Source organism: Corvus brachyrhynchos, unplaced genomic scaffold (genome assembly GCF_000691975.1).
Source record: "Corvus brachyrhynchos isolate BGI_N302 unplaced genomic scaffold, ASM69197v1 scaffold23, whole genome shotgun sequence".
Lineage (NCBI taxonomy): Eukaryota > Metazoa > Chordata > Aves > Passeriformes > Corvidae > Corvus > Corvus brachyrhynchos.
In genome coordinates this window covers 8,426,617-8,444,157 of record NW_008238983.1, presented here as the reverse complement: position 1 = coordinate 8,444,157, position 17,541 = coordinate 8,426,617, and the positions used below count along the sequence as shown (strand labels likewise).

Below are 17,541 nucleotides of genomic sequence, written 5' to 3'. Positions count from 1 at the left end.
ATACAAATTTAGTACTCATTGCTGATGGTAAGATGTCACACAAATTTGCACTAATTTGTCCTAGAACTAAGCAAGATTTGTTGCTTCATGGGGTGTTAGGATAAAGCTCTAGTCTTCCATGCACATATTAGGAATGAAAAAAAAAAATAATGGACAAAGCCTATATGAAGCTCCCCATATGTACAGAGAGGTTACAAAAGACACAGTCAGGCTCTTCTTTACAGTAACACATGGACAGAAGCCAAGAGGAAAAGGACAAAAATTGAAATGGATGAGGTTCTGACTGAATGTAAGGAGAGAATCTTTCATCCCAAGGACAGTTCAACAGTGAAAGAGGCTGCCCAAAACGGCTGTGCAATGTGTCCATCCATAAAGAACTTCAAGACAGGACTGGAAAAGGATTGGAAAACCAATTTTGATCTCTTAGCTGCCCCTGCTTTGGCTTTGAGCAGAAGGCTGAACAAGATACCTGCTGAGAAGCCTTCTAAGATAAATTATCTATAAGGCTATGCTTTAAGGGGGGGAAAAAAGGGGAAAAATAAAAATGAAATTAAAAACTTTTAATGGAAGTGTATTCACAAAAAAAGGGCTATCTTCCTAACAAGTCTAGGCAAACTGAACAACTGAATTTTTCTGAGTTCACAAAGTTGTCCTTTCTAAATATATAGCTTGGCCACACACCTTTGAAATATATCCAGTTCAGTAACTCTCCTTCTTTTAATTTTTATTGCATATCCCTCCACATCATGTGAGAAGAAACTACCTAGAGAAACACAGGCATGAAAATCCAAGCAATTTTCTTATAAGCATAGTTAAGATTGACTAAGCAACAAAATTCTGTTTCCAGAAGATCAACAGACAACAGACTTGTTGTCTGTTGTTAGCTAATTCCTTGTTAGCTCTAATACAAGCATTCCAGTTCCAAAGGATATTTTTCTGTTGCTTCATTTCTCTTCACTATAATATTGCTTTCTCATATAAAATAAAGTTTTCCTGTTCCTGCCCTCCTAAATATCACCTTATAATCTGTTTTCCATACATTCTCCCCACCTACCTGTTTAAGTCTAATAGCTGCTTGCAGCTTTTCCATAATTCTCTCCTGCGGTTGATTCCAGATGGTGGCTGTGCCATTGTTTGCAATGTAAGATTTACATGCCGTGATCATCTGATTGGTCACCTAAAAGCAGTTTTAACTTTGTGAATAAAACAGCATTTCAAGACGAAGCAGGTCTTGCCATTCCCTCAGTCTCATCCCACTCCTCTGACTCACTAGCCTAAAGCCTGAAAAATAGCAATACCAAATACCAGCCACATCGACAGCCTGTCCTCCTTGCAACAGCCAGCCTCCAGAACATGACATAACAAAAATGTTGTTGATTAACTATGCTCATCCTAAACCCACACATCTTGTACCAGCCTTGAAATAGCATCTTACAACCAAAGTCATAAGACTTTGTCTCTTCTGAAGGCAAAGATAAACTCTAGAGCCCACAAGAGTACATATATTAAAAAATAGGTTGTCCTGCCAGCTCCATTTCCTTCTTTATACAAACATGGAGGTTTAAGGGCAATATGAATTTAAGGTACAAAAAACCCCATTCATAACAGGCAAAACTCGTAAAGAAAAGTTACTCTATTGACATGAGGGGTGAGATTTAAGTCTGAAAATATTCCTACAACTCTTTTTACATTAAAAAAGCAAAATTAAAGTGACTGAAGTGCTGCCTCTCCGATTGCTTGGTTCCTTTGTGTTTTCTCTTGTACTCAAGAACAACACAGAAAACAATCTGGGAAGATTTCCTTTCCCACTGAGTACCAACCTTCACAAAGAGTGAGGAGATTTTTTCAGAAGTGTTGTAATACTGAGAGATACTCTGAATCATTTTAATTGCATTTATGAGTCCTGGAATAGCATCCAGCATGGATACCTAGAAAGAAAGACACAGTCTGAACTCTGCTCTGTACCTCTGTTACCACACATTAGCACAACACCTAAGTAGTGAATGCAGGAGAATTATGAACATGGTCTTCAGAATGGTTTTGTCCCTGTCTACCTGGGCCTCTCCTGCAGAGCTGCCTGTCCTACATCATTCCCCAAGCTCTACAATTTAATTTTGGGGAAAAAATTTCACTAGAATCTTGGCTGGAAGAATTCAGATCAGTAAGTGACATTTGGTAGAAGCAAAGGCCTCTTCAAAAGAACTATTTTTTTCACAAATAGTATGTTTATATGCTCAGTTGCTAAACCTGATGTAAGCTTGCATGTAAAGAGAACCCCTTCACCACTCGGAGAGAGGAGGAAGAGGAAGTGAGATTGGAGGGGTGAAAGTGAGCCTGGTGGTGCAGAGATGTGGTCTTAATTTCTAATTTTGTTTGTCACTACCCAAATGTATTTTCACTGTCAATAAAGACATTTTTCCCCAAGTTAAGTCTGTTTTGCCCATGATTAAAATAAGTGGTGTTCCTGTCTTGAAAAGATACATCAGCTTTTTCATACTATATTCTCATCTCATCCTGTTGAGGATGGGGGTTGAGAGAATGCTTGATGCATAGCCAAGGTCACACCATCACACCATTTTAATTCTCTGCACCCCCGTGGTCTTCAGTAAGTTTTGTGTACAAGAGAAATGCCTTTTACTAAATACTTTTAAGAAAAGTATAATTTCAAAAGCATAGTAGTCCTTCAATCCAGATCAGGCAAAGATTTTGCAGACAGCTCTTCGTCACATCCAAATTTCCAAAGCAATAACAGTTTTACTCTGTTGACAAACTCATTCTCAAAACTGTACAGGTAAATATCAATAAGGGAAAGGCTGTACACTCCATGCCTCTATGGCTTTCATCCCAAGTGCTACACCATTGCAAAACTAGACATCCAAAGCGGGGACCACTTTCTTGTTGGTGAAAACCCTCATTGGAAGCACAAAGCAGGCCAGTTCAACAGACTCTGCACAGTGCCAGTAGCAAGCATAGTCACTTTTACTCTGTTTTTATGGGTATCATGCCAACCTTTCAATAGAGAAACTCAAATAGCAGACTGGAAACACTGAAAGAACACACTGTTCTAATATCACCCAGTAAACGCAAACAAACATGGTTGCCCAGAGCACTGTTTGGAAGCAATTTGGTTTTAGGAAAAATTTCAGGGGAGAGAGAGGAAGCTAGGATGGGTCAAAGTTTTGAGTCTTCGTGGCTACTAGTCATATTTCTTTGACTAGCAAGACACATACAGTCAGTTGCAAAACCAGTTTTAATAAAAGCAATGATTTGCCACCTATTTTAGCAGATAATGGGAGAAGGAGACTCTTTCATCCAATCCTGTACTTTGGGGTGGCTGGTTTTGTTTATTACTTGTTATGCTTGCATCATCCTATGCATTCTCATACTACGGTATGAGCAGGTGATTTAGAATTATGTCTTAATATTTACATAATCCTATTTATCCTTTCCCAACCCAAGAAGCTGAAAATTGCCCTGTAAATGTTAGTCTAACCATGACCTGGCCACCAACAAAAAGACAAAAGATCAAATTTTGTCTTTAGCATAGCACTAGGTTTACTTCTTTTTTCTTCCTTTTTTCCTTTTTTTTTTTTTATTATAAGGAATTTACTTTCTCCCATAGCATAGAATCCAGTTTCTTCATCATATCAAAAGCTTTACAGATACCATGGTATGAAAATAACAAGTACTTTATTCTGTAGCCAGATTCCCATTAAGCCACTTTTACCACAACTGCACAAAATCTCAAACTGGAGTTCCATATGTAAATTTTTCTCTATTTCATTTCCAAACCAATCCTAGAGAATATATTCATGTTGCTTGTCTCAAGACATTTATGTTAAGAATATGAAAGTTTTGCTTACGGGATCATTATTGTATAATGGATCATAATGTTTTTCCAGAGAATATAGATACTTCACATTATCTTTAGCTTCATTTGCTGCGTCTGTGATGCGAATATCCAATGCTCGCCACTTCTAAGAGCAGAAGGTTGAAAAAACAAATAAAACCATGCATTTCAGAAAAAAATGTTTTGAAATCATTCTGGTTGGTCATTAGCTTCTAAACATATTTGAAAGCACAGATCTGTTACTTCGGAATTGTATGTGTTCACCCAAGATGAGGTCCTTGTGTTGTTTCAGTAACTTGACTGTGAACGTACAGTTAGTTTAGACCACTCAGCTCAACAGCCAGTGGTAGTGTCCAGTCAAGCTGCTCTAAAATATATGAATGATGGATATATAACTATGTATTTTGTCCACATCTCATTTAGATGAGACAAGATTTTTTGTTTAATTTAATTATTTTTCTGTTGGTGACGGGACTTTAAATTTGTTATGCCAATGTAAGAAGTTATGATCCCACAAACAATTTTGACAGGCACTGTAACAACATAAAGAGGAGGCCTAAAACATGGGGGGATTGGGTTTTTTTGTCATTAAATATCCAGTTCATTATTCAATATTCTGATTTAATAATCAACTTTTCAAATATTTTTAAGTATTTATTTCTCTTGAGCCGTGTGGATGCAGTACATTGTTAGCCTTTAGACTGAGGGGATTCCCAGTCTTTTTCAATAAATTGAACTAGATTAAAACTTTATCTACTCAAGCTAAGGAATAGAGAAGGAAAAAGAAAACAAAAGCCAAAAATTTTTCAATGTTTTCCCCACCAGCACTGTTACATACATTATCAAAATGAGCTTGGATATAAAGAGCATTTCTATTCTTTGTATCCGTCATAATTTAAAATAAAAACCTTCAGCAGTTTGGATTTGGCAGCAGTGAGTACTCCCAGCACTGCCTTCACATCTGGGCTCTTCAGCTGCTCCATAAGAGAGTAGAATTTTGACAATTTATTTTTCCAGTAGTCAAGCTCTACTCGTGGTCCAAGGTCATCTGCTTCTTTTCTCAACTGGTCGTTTTCTGCAAGAACCTTTCATCATACAGTAATATTAGTGAGTGGTGTTAATATCTGCAGAGATAGCATGGATTAATTCTACATTTAACACCTGGTATTAACCTCTCCTGATAAATTACCTAACTTAGCCTCCACCTCATGAGATTGCTTGGTCCTTTTATTTCGAAGTTAAAGAAGAGATACTGTTCCTTCTGTTCCGTGAGCACTGTTACAGACAGTTACATTTTCTGCAAATAACCCGCAAAGCATGTTTCAAAGTACAAATGTGTACTGAGAATAGTGTTCACTCACTGGGCTCTTTTTGTTTTCATTAAATCCACTGGGAACCACTAACTGTTTTGTACTTTAACAAGAGATGATTATCAAAGACAGAGGACTAATCTTCTCAAACTATGTATCCTATATTTACTAGTGGATAGAAAAAACTCTCAATAATATTCGCATTGAGAAGGAAAAGCACAAAAAACATACCAACAGTACTTTAAAATAAAGAGATTGAACTCATCTAAATTTATAGAAAGGTAGATATAACACCAACAGGATTAAACTCATCTCCCAAGGTGCAGATGTCATATTTCGTATTTGTCCCATGGATCACCTGTTCAATTTGTTTGGTCCATTCTTTAATGCAGACTTCTATTTTTTCAAGAGCATCTATGCTGTTAGCAGCCATCAAGTAATCAGAAGGTCCTCTTAGAGTTTTTAGGTCATATGTTTCACATTTCTTCAGGCTGACCTAAAACACAAGTGAAAAAAAACCAAAGAAATGCTGAATGTTCATGACAAATAATCTAGGAACTCTATAGACTAACTGTTTGCCCTACGTGGGGTATCTCACTTCCTATCCCCAGCTCAGACTAAATTAAACTGGTTTGAGCCAGAACTGAACTCCAGAATCTGGAGGATTCACCAGCCAGGCAGCTGTGCCCTTTCTTTCACAAAAGCTGAGTAGAAACAAATAGTTAAAGCAACAGTCTGTCAACATTAAAAATTCAATATTTAAGAGTGACCAAAGCCATTGGAGTGTCAAGAAGTTGATAGGTCTAAAGAACTGCCCCAGAATAAACAAGAACAGAAGCACGTACAGAATTGTTAAAACCACAGAATAAAGTATAACAAGGTACTGATGACAGCAAACAGAAGTGATGGGTTATTCTCCAGTTTAACAAAAGCAATGTTTATGAGTAATCTACAACAGCAGTTAATTCAAAGGCTTCAGAGATAGAGACATTCTACAGCTGGCTCACTTTCTATTTGCCATGTGAACATACTACCTTTTCCAACAGACTTTGCTGAGTTCCTGATAGGACACTAACAAATGCTTCAAGGGCACGAAGGAAGTCCTGCTTAATATTGGGAACTTGTTGAGGTGCAATCCAGCCATGGTCCATAGTCTGCAAGGCTGGAATGAAGATTTCTGATATCAACTGCTCAACACTTTTTAATAAGCCATCTCGACCTATATCCATCATACTAAAATTTACTTCCTGTAAAAGAGACACAATACAAGGGGTCTTTAGCCAGTGAAAACTTAGTTATATACAGTTTACATATACAAAAGTATATAATAAATATAAAGTATTTAATAATTTTTGTTTTACTAATGAATTTTCTAGATTTTATTGAAATTTAACACCTTAGTATTTAGGTATTGACTAATTTTGACATATTGTCATTATGGATCGTCTTAAATTTTCTTCCTTAGCATCATTTTTTCATATCAATGATATACTTCAAGTTGCTGCCACAAGATAATGTCTGTTTTTCCATTCCCCTCCCTTTTTGTCCTGTTTAATTTAATCCATCTGTGTCCTTTTATTCATTCCTCCACGTCAAGAGCTGTCAAATTATATGCTGAGAGCAAATACCCCATGGTAAAAATGAATTTTACACAAGATTTTGTACAGAGATGAGCAGTCACTGACTTACCTGATAGATATTCTCAGTTGTGATGGGTTTAGAAAAATTAGATCTAATGAAGAAAACACATACACCAGTTAAAGCAACTCCTTTTCCCTCCGTCACAAATACTTTAAGTTTCTTCTTCTTGGTCAAATGAGAGTTCATTCCTGTTCCTGGAAGGCCAAAGTACTCTACAGATTCAAACAAAAGAGACAATTAAGATCCGTTGATTATTTTTCAAAGAAAAGTTTTCTGCACAAACAGTTCAATCACTATTTGTGCATCTCTGAGTATCTCATCTCCCAGTATCCTGGAGGCACCTCACGGAACTATCCACAGAAAATATGCAGCATTCAGTCTCTTCATGGCACAGTAAGAAATATTTCATCTAGTTTTGCCATTCTTGCATCAAAAGCCTTTCATTTCTATGCATTAACTTGTTTTTCTATTCCTTCTAAATAATGGTTCAGGCTTAAGGTCCTTTTATATGGCTCTATCATGCAGTTGTAGATACTGCCCTATTACTTGAAAAAGAAAAATTAAAGAAAAACCAGAAAATGTAGTGGACTATTTCTTTTTCCTTGCACATTTGCTTAGCACAACTATAACATGTTGCAGGAGAATTTAAGTTGCTTTACCTGTATCCATTACCTCCACATCCTGATAGTAGAACATCAGATGACGCAGACCTCCAGGGGCCAGGAATCTGTCAATGCGCTCTATCTGTTTGAAACCATGTTAAGATCATTGACACATTAAGATATTTAATCATTAAGATACATCACTGATTTGATTCGTATCATACCAAGAGAGGAAACATTTATTTATTTATTTTTATTTATTTATTTATAAGCATCAGGACAATTTCACAGTTCTCCATCAGTTCAAGGCTGCCATTAAACATCACTGAAGTATGTATTGGTAGTGCAGTCCACAAGTCTCTTGTATAGGCCATCCAGGCTGAGGAAGAAACTGAGTTGCTTTATGCTAGTATGCTGATCCATGTCTCAGTACTTGAAAGTCTGGCCTAACCCATTATTTTTCTAGATGTGAGTCACTCTTTCATGTAGTCTCTAACTACATAGCTATCTGTAGCAGAAAAGGCTCCTTCAAGTTTATTTTCAGAAACATTAGCTGGTACCATTTGTGCTTCCCAGTGCAGAATAAAAGGCTAAAAGATCACCAGTAGCAGGAAGAAAGCCACAATTATCCCTCTTCCATCAATAACAAGCCTCAGTTACACCAAGATAACAAACTTCTATTCCAGAAAACCTTGGCTGAGCCCTCCAAGATGAGGTCAAAACAACTCTTACACTTTTTTCTTTCCAAGTACAGCCATTGCCAATATTTTCCTCATCTGACAGCTATTCTCAGGCTGTATAGTTTGCCAGGAAACCTATTTAGAGATAGAATGCACAAAGGCTGAAACAAATTCTGCTTTTTAATGTGCGTGGCACTGTTCTGCACAGTGCATTTGCTATCATCCAAAGTCACAGAAATGTTGGAAGGGACCTCTGGGAGGCCTTGAGGCCAGCCTTCTGTATCACCAACAACAGCTCAGATAATCTAGAGCTTTTCCTAGGTTGAGTCTCAAAAAGCCCAAGGACAGAAATTCCACAAGTGACTTGAAGTAACATATTCCCACACTTCATTACCCTTCTGATGAAGAAGGGTGGCCATTGGTGGCAATTCTGCAAGATGTGGCTTTGTCTTTGGAGTTTTCATCTGCAAACACAGAGTAGTTCAGCTCTGTCACGTTTGCAACCACTCTTCATGCAACTGGAGGCTACTATTTGACTGCCACTCAACCTTCTCCCTCATCTCATACTTCTCATGCCCTGTGTCCCTCTCTCTCTTACTGGTCTTCCACTGGTCTTTCTTCAGTTTCTCAACAATATTAGCACTGAAATGGGAATGCATAAATTGAAGGCACACAGATGGAAAGAGAATATGAGAGAAAACAAACCAAAAAAACCCAAACACAGCCATGTCTACTTTAGCGTCAGGAAGTCAAAGAAGATCTATTTCTGTCTACCTGGAAAAAAGTGATATTTTTAAAAAGTGATATTTTTCAATATCTCAATATATAAATTAGCCCTCATGCTGTCAGTCAGATCACATAAGCCATTCTATTTTGTCAAGTAGTTTCTACCTATTTTAATTTGCTAAACTAGGTCTCAATGTAGTCTCACAAACACTGGTGGTAGCCTTACAGAAAAAACATTGTGGGACCTGCTGTGGATTCTTGAACCTCTATGTGCCGTATACTCAAGGACTGGAAGACTTCACACTGTGGTTTCACTATAAAATACAGTCACAGGTTTTACCATATTATCTATAACCACTGTAAAGGAGAAATTTTAATCACTTTAAAAATCAATATTGTTACAATAGGTCCTGGAATTAAGGACACTTTCATTCAACTTAATTAAAACATGCTGAAAAATATTTTTTCGAGGAGAAGACTTGAGTAATCTCAGACATGAAGTCTGACAACAATCTCACCAAGAATTGTAATGGTAATATTAGTTACAAAGTATACTATGAGCTTCACTCTCAAATTCATCAGATTACCTGGTTACCGTCAAGAATAGTATCTTCTACTTCTGTTTTGTCCAGATTCACACAAGAGGCAATGATATCCAGTAAGTAATCATGCCTGCCATCCAGATGAGCACGTTTAGCCTCTCTCTCTTCCTTGAGCTTTTGCTGTTATAAAACACAAAGTGGACAATGAAAAATTCACTATCTAATTTGAAAACAAAAACAAAGAAAGCTTTGAAATTTATTTTAAAAAGTAAAGGCTATTACATTCTTCCACACTTGTGATTTATGCTTTTATGGCACTCAAAAATTTTAGAAGTGGCCTTTGTTATAATTTTACAGTTTGTTTCTGGTGTTCTCTTTTCAGATTTATCACAACATTTCTATCATAAATAATGTTGTACAGAAGGCTAATTTGTTGAAAGGTTTTGTAGAAAAAAAATGTATTTTGCATGTACAGCTTCATTATTCTGCAAGTTATCTTCAACTCCCTAAGTCCTTTGTCTCAGCTTTTCAGTCTAGTCACGTATGACCATCAAGTCAAGTCAGGATTCTGACTGATCTTTGTTATTCATGGAAGATATTGTAAGCATTCTCTAATAAAGACAGATACTGCTGGAGGAAGCTAGGGTTTTATACATTATCTCTTTAATATAATGAGAAGTAAAACAAACCACAAGCCTCAAGGTACACAAGTGTTTACAAATGTGCTTAGCTATAGCTATTATACCATTCTTCAAGCAGTAAGCCTACTCTTCTAATTAAATTGAATTCCCATATGTAACACACCTCATTACATTATAGACAAAATAGCCTTCTGGAATAGTTACGGGTTTTATTGTGGTTGCAGATTACAAGATTCAATATCATTTCATTTTCAAAAGAAATTTAGAATAATGTTTCATTGGTGGTAAATTCAATCCTTATTTCCCCAGTGATTAGGAGAAAACTAGTAACTTTATAAAGTATGCATAAGTGATTTATCCACAAGCTTTTGCAGAGCCAAAAGGACCTGCATAATATACTTTATACCCTTATGTAAATATCTTTCCTACTTTCTAAAGGAATTTTCAAATATTTGGTAAACTTGTAATTACTACCATGCCTTCATAAACGCTGGATGCATTAGAAATATTTTTCCATATAAAAGACAAACATACAAATCCTATTCTTTACACAGATGTGTCTGAAGAATACAGTAGCAGATTAAGTAGTACACGTACTTTATGCTGTTTTACCTCTCTCATACCCTAACATGGTCTCCAGTTTCTTGATTGAAGTGTCATGACAGGATTGGCTTTTCCTAAATATTTTTAAACATGAGCAGAACTTTTCCTCCTAGTTAGACATGCAAAAAGCAACCATCTTGTCTGAATCAGCTTCATTCACACTAGTTGATAACACTAGAGTCCTCGAAACTACTGTTCCAGTAATTTGAACAGACTGATAGGGCATCTTTAACAAAAAAAAGAAAAAATACAACCAATACTCTACCAATTAGTTTCTATTTATTACAGCAAGAAGCCTTTTGTTTTACCTAAACTACAGAGAGATTACTTTTGTATTCTGCCAGTGTTTCCAACATAGATCTCCAGATATTTTGCTATACAAGACTACATCTTACACTGGTTGTTAGTCACCAGCTCCACCTATGCAGATGCTCTTGACAAGTTCATAGCCTTCATTTCTTCTACAAGTTGCTGTTTGTGTAGACTGAAATCATGAACACCTTCTTCTCAAACTGAGCAATCATGCCCTGACATTTGTTTCCAGTTTTTAAATTTTTTTAAGTGCTGTGTCTCAAACCCTATAACAAACATACAAGCTATTGTGCATAGCTGTTCATACAGCATTGGGGAATTATTTGATGTCTAAGTCCAGTAACGAGAGTGTTCATTAAGATATCAAAAAATTAACTTAAATTACTTAATGAACCATACCTAGAGAAACAGGAAACTATTAACTAAATGGTAAAGCTATAGTTTTATCAAGATTAGGACATTGACTTGTATTTATCACGTCACACTGAAAGGCATTTGCATTGATATGTTGGATATCTCTATAACTAACGCAAGTTCCATACATTTTTTTCCTGATAGTTGCTGCAATCCTAGAACACTCAATGAAATTCAAGCTGTCATGCTTCTATATTTTGATGAGTTACCATTTCTACAAACTTCCTCCCCAAATGAAGAGTTGCTCAATCACAAACTCACACATTAGTTGTTGCAGTCATTAGAAAAGACTTCTACCTCACTTTTAGGATTAGGTTGTACACAGAAAAGTAGAAGAAACCTAACTTCAGTGCTTTTAATAGCAAGTCACTAACTTACGTATTTAAAAACACTAAGAAGCTACACTGGAAACTGCCTTCCAGTCTAGGTTCTGAGCTTCCATTTGCATGCTACTAGAAGAATAAATTTTTAAGATATTCTTTACTTGGAATTAGGAAACTCAGAGAGTTAATTACAAGAAAATGCTGAGCTTTCTACCTCTCATTCTTCCCTTTCCCCTTTAGCTACCCTCACATCTCACTTCAACCAGCATTGTGGTCACGGCCTAAGAGATTTTGTAATTTTATATCCTGCAGGATTCACTACAGAAGTACATAGGTCTAAATAGCATCTCTACAAAAAAATTACCCAAGAATAGACAGCTCTGTGTAATTCAAAATTAGAGCACTGAAAGGGTAAGGTTTGAATATGGAAGGATGTTGAAACACACATGCTATCATTTATGTAGGTAAGAGACAAATCGCTGTTCCATGCAGTAACACTGACGTGCAAATCCTGAAAAGTAGCAGCAGCAACTCTGATCAAGGTCATACATCAAAGCCTCTTCCTAATGGCCCCGTGATGTAGGAAGATTCAGAAGGAGCAGTATTTACAAGATATAAACTCTGTGTCACTTAAATACCTGGAATGATTGTCCAAGTTTTTTATGGTACAGCTTCAGCTCAGTTTTTCATGTGAAGAACAACACAGGTAAAACAGCCAAGTTTAGTTTTAGTTTCTTTTACCACTCTTGGTTACGATGGTAAGAAAGGTCGTATGACAGAGTTCCACAACAGATGAAGATCCAAAGCTAAACTACTTAACTGAAAAGTCCTTTTCTGGTGGTTAGTCCAGTTATAACAAGCAGCTTGTTTTATGTTTACATAAAACCTTAAAATTCCTAATACCTAAATACTAACAATTTGGCACAGGCAACTGATTTCAATAGACATCATCTCCTGAAAAAAAGGGAGAGATTCCTAAATCTATCTTCACATATACCTAAACCCATAAACATCTCACCATCAGTCTGAAGAAATAAATGGAGATTTGATTAAAATTTAAAAGAAGCTTCCTAGCTGGTACACAGTATATATATTTAAGCAGAAGGTACTAAAAGAGCACAAGTCAGAGATTCCAGGGATTCTTTATTTGAAACAACAGGCTCAGAAGACAACTATTGACTATTGCCAGCTTCTCTGTTACAGACTGTAGCTGCTGGTGCAGACACCCTGAATAGAATTAACAAGAATGTTATTTAGTATGCAAGTCATATGTACACAAGATAAAACTTGTTCTGAACGCTCTTTATCCAGCAAACGACGCATTTTGTTGTCAGAATACTGTGCATCACTGAATTTGGACATGCTGAAATCAAAGTCTTATGGATGAGAAAGGCTTTACTGGAAAGTTCAATAGTGAAAGAGTCAAAAAGTGAGAATGGTTCTATTGTTAATTTACTGTCTTATCCAAAATTTATTTAACCAACATGGAATTCCTTTGTAACTCCTTTAACTTGCTAATAAGTTTTATATTACAAAATCCTTGCTGATGAATTTCCTTGCAAAAGTAAACTGCAAACTATTTTACACATTTTCAAGCACCCTGAGTTTTCAATTTTCAAGTTTCAATGTTTTGATTTCCTCTTTCCAAAAAAATACAAACCCTAAAGAATTAGGGCAATCCCCTTAGCTAACTCTTAAATCTCGAATATCAGAGCTCAGCACGTGTGTTATCACACCGCATTAACTCACGAACAGTATGCTTAAATAACCAGCTTTTAAAATTAGTCTAAATATCTTAATGACTTCTATATTCTATTGTTGTTTCTCAATGTTAAGTATTGCCTTCAAAATTCTATTCCCAACTTAGAAGTATGGGAAAAGTGAAGTTACATTTCTGTTTTCCTTGGTGGCAGAGTCCACCTTTGTTTTGTTGCCAGATCTAACATCAAACTCTTCAATGTACTAATATAGCATTTGTGAAATTAGACCATTACCAGACCATTGCAACAATCTGGACAAGATACAAGTACCACTAGCCAAATGCATAAACACCTCCAATGCAAATGTGCCTTTCAAAACAAATTGTGCAACCAACATCATCCACTTATACCTATTTTAGAACACACATTTTTCTATGCCCTCCCCCCTCAATACACACCCTTATTCAAATTATATAATTATCAGCCAAAACCAAGTTCAAAATTCAGTTTTCCTTACCTTTATCACTCTGCCAATGCTCCGTTTCCAAAGTTGCTTTCTTCCAGCTCTAAACATTGTACGATTCAATATAAGCATCAAGTACTGTTTTTCAGGAACAAGCCCTAAACCATGGAGAAAGCTTCTACATTCATCATTTTGCACTCTTCCCCCCAACCTTTTGTTTGCACTTGTTTCATTCCTTTTCACTAGGAACGCCAACTCTCGAAAATAGAGTAAGGACCTAAAAAACCAGGTAACTATAAACCTTATTTCTGTATTTAAAATTCAGTTCTAGCATGCATACAAATTGCTTGAAAATTAAATTGCACTACCACAGAAACAAGAGGTCTCTAGCCACCAGAGTTTACTGCTTATAGATTAGGCCTTGAAAGTTACTGCTACCAACCACAGTGTTGTTAGGGTGATACTGTTTACATACAAACATGGCTGGATACAATTCCTCATACTCAAGGGCAACATAACTATTTGCAGAAGTCAATTTTATAACTACTTCTCTGATTTGTGTTTAGCCTTCTGAAGCAATCCTTGTGTCAACAAGCATCTTTGTTTCCTTGCCACAGATGACTGCTTAAATATACAACAACTACAGTCAAGCAACTTTCAAATATCTTTTACCAACAGACTTGTAAATTACTGAGTTTTCTATTCATATTTTTTATACAAGTATATTCAGTCACACTTATTTTTCAGTTCTACAATGGCTGCTTAATACAGCAATTTTTCTTCAGCAAGAAATATTAGGTTTTTTTCTTCCTAAAAGAGCCTTAATTTTTTCCACTTCAGTGACTGAATATAATCCAATGTCCTCTTGAAAATGCCAAGAAAAACAATCTAATTATCCAGTATTTGGAACAAGAAAACAGACATTTTTACAGCTATTTCTGGCTGAAAATATCCCTAAATATTTCTGCTTCTACTCATATCAATGTGAATAACGTCTAAAAGCACTTAAGAAACTTAGCATTGATAAAAATCACGAGTAAAAACCATTTTCCCTCCATTATCTGCATTTTCCCCACCTACTATAGTCAAATCCAGTTGTGCATACATATTTGAAAGAGGAAGACTGAAAAATTGCATTTAGGGTAAAAGCAAACATCCACAGATTTCTCTGAACCTTTTACAGAGTTATCGTTTAAAATTGAACATGTTATTAATTATTACATATCGAGTTAATTCCTATGAATATATTCAAACCACTGAAGAATTAATTATTTACATTCTGTTGGAAGGAGTCCAGAGGAGAGCCACTAAGTTGATCACAGGGCTGGAGCAGCTCTCTTGTGAAGATGGGCTGAGAGGGTTGGAGCTGTTCTGCCTGGACAAGAGCAGGCGCAGGGGAGACCTTCCAGCACCTTTCAGTGCCTAAAGGGGGCCTGAAAGAAGGCTGGAGGGACTTTTCCCAAGGGCATGTAGTGATAGGGCAAGGGGGAATGGCCTTCAGCAGCAGGAGGGCAGGCTCTTCACTGGGAGGTTGGTGAGGCACTGGAACAGTTGCCCAGGAAAGCTATGGATGCCCTAACCCTGGAGGTGTTCAAGGCCAGCTAGATGGGGCTGTGAACAATCTGGTCTAGTGGAAGGTGTCCCTGCCCATGGCAGGGGGGTTGGAACCAGCTGATCTTTAAGGTTCCTTCCAACCAAAACCATTCTATGATTCTGTACTTCTTTGCATGATGTATGTGATTTCTAAAGTAAAAACTCAGCCCAGCATGCTTAACTTTGCCATGCAGTAATAAAAGTTCTTTTTTTAAAAAAATAAGGGGAAAAAACCCCTTTTTTAAATCTCCTGAAAAACCACCTAAAAATCATGGATATTTTTCCCAAAAGGCTATAAAGTCATAGCAAATAACTTACAGAATCACAAAATTATGAGAATTGAAAGAAATCTCCAGAAATCATCTAGACCAGTCTTTTGCTCAGGGCAGGTCCAATTAGAGTGGGTTGCTCCGAGATGTTTGCAGTTTGAGTATCGCTAAGGATGGAGACTCCCCAGCCTGTGTTCCAATGTTGCTACACTTGTAGGTCAAGCAGTTTTCTTCAGTCTTGTTTCCCACTACGGAAGTCCTTCATGGGTTACCACAAAGATGATTCCCTGAAGAAGTCAAAAATCTGATCTTCTAAAATCTAAGGTTCTTTCAGGGTTTTAAGCTCCACTATCTCATGATCCCTGCAGTTAAATCTGCTCTCAACTTCCCCACCTTCAACTAGTTTTCTGGTTTGTAAATGGCAAGCCTAGCAGAGCATCTCTGTCATCTCATTTATCATTTGCAAAAAGAAACAGTCCTCAAACTCCAGAAACCTCAGTCATTTAAGTAACTTGGAATGTGACATTTTTAGACTAATTAGAGACTGGCAAAATTAAAATGACTGTCAATCATGACAAGGAATAATCTAATCCATGGAGGGAATCCATATATGTGGTAATACCAAATCACAAATCACACCTTACACAGGAACTCTCCTTGCAGCTGTAATATATCCTCAGAACCTTTTAGGCAGACTGCGTTTACCGTACTAGATAATACACTGATATTGGTTAGAGTCATTCAAAGATTGTTGATATTTAAGGAATTCAACTTCTGTGATCTTCCATCTCATTAAGTTATAAAAAGGAAAATGGAAAATGAAGTGGTTGAGACAGTGCTTAACTTCCATCATCAGGTCATTGCTATCCTCGGGTCAAAAGTCAGACTTCCAGTAGAGCCAGTTTAGCACAACATTAATGCAACCAACCCAGAAGGCTTAGAATCAAACTCTTGGTCAACAACTACATGCCAGACTCTTATAACCTGTATCTCTCCTTTGCCTTATAAGCCACAAAAACAAATAATGCTCAGCATTAAAAGTTATAGCTGATTTTGTCTTAAACTGCTATAAAAATACTGCTTTAAGAGTTTGCTTTACATCCACAAGAGCATTAGATTGAATAGTGTATAATGGCTACATAAATGGATCAAATAATCCAGGTTGATTTTTTACAGATTTTTAACCAGAACAGTTCATACTGAGGCAGAGCTTAACAAGGACTCCTTGTTCTATCCCAATACCAGATTTGACTTACATAAACATTTTATAATTTGGAAAAAGAAAAAATCTTTCTTGCAGATTTTAACCAACTTAAATAAAAACCCTGCTCTTTTATCCTTTATTTTATTGGGATCAATTGATCAAATTGATTCCAATCCGTGATTTGAGGAATAAATTTCTTCCCCAGATGCTTCAGGAGTGCAAGATTCATGGTGAAGTCAGATTATTTTTAAGAATTTAATTTATGCATTAATGAGGATATGTAATCTTGTATTATAACTCAGAATTCTAAGAATAATTTTAGTCTGTCATATGTCCCTGGCTAGCCTTGTCTCTGCTCAGCACCCAGCAAAGCCTTAAGTCAGATTTGGGGTAAGTTACCACTGTGCAGATCAGTAAAACTATGCAGCACACAATCAACTGCGTCAGAGAAACACTTTTTAAACTAAAATATTGAGTTGTCATATATTTTAGGAATTATGAAAGTTCATTTCACAATTTCAGAAGACTTTGTTCATTTCATAATACCAGAAGTAGTTAATGGGGTAACATCAGGCTGGAGACCAGTCACTATCCCCACTGCAGTCTAGAACTTCAGTGTGGTGGGAAGAGGAGGGGCAGGCACTGATCTCTTCTCTGTGGTGACCAGG

The 17,541-nt window shown here is 36.6% G+C and overlaps 1 protein-coding gene across 1 annotated transcript in view; it reads right to left on the bottom strand.

Moving 5' to 3' along the window:
- Nucleotides 1-13,969, bottom strand: part of DNAH5 (dynein axonemal heavy chain 5) — a 113,895-nt gene extending 99,926 nt beyond the window's left edge. The window contains 10 exon segments of the mRNA XM_017738783.1: nt 1,055-1,177; nt 1,821-1,928; nt 3,864-3,977; nt 4,759-4,935; nt 5,519-5,656; nt 6,195-6,407; nt 6,850-7,013; nt 7,461-7,545; nt 9,397-9,531; nt 13,862-13,969. Of these exon segments, the coding sequence (XP_017594272.1) occupies nt 1,055-1,177; nt 1,821-1,928; nt 3,864-3,977; nt 4,759-4,935; nt 5,519-5,656; nt 6,195-6,407; nt 6,850-7,013; nt 7,461-7,545; nt 9,397-9,531; nt 13,862-13,939 (1,335 nt within the window). The 5' untranslated portion in view covers nt 13,940-13,969.
- Between the last annotated feature and the right edge of the window lie 3,572 nt (nt 13,970-17,541).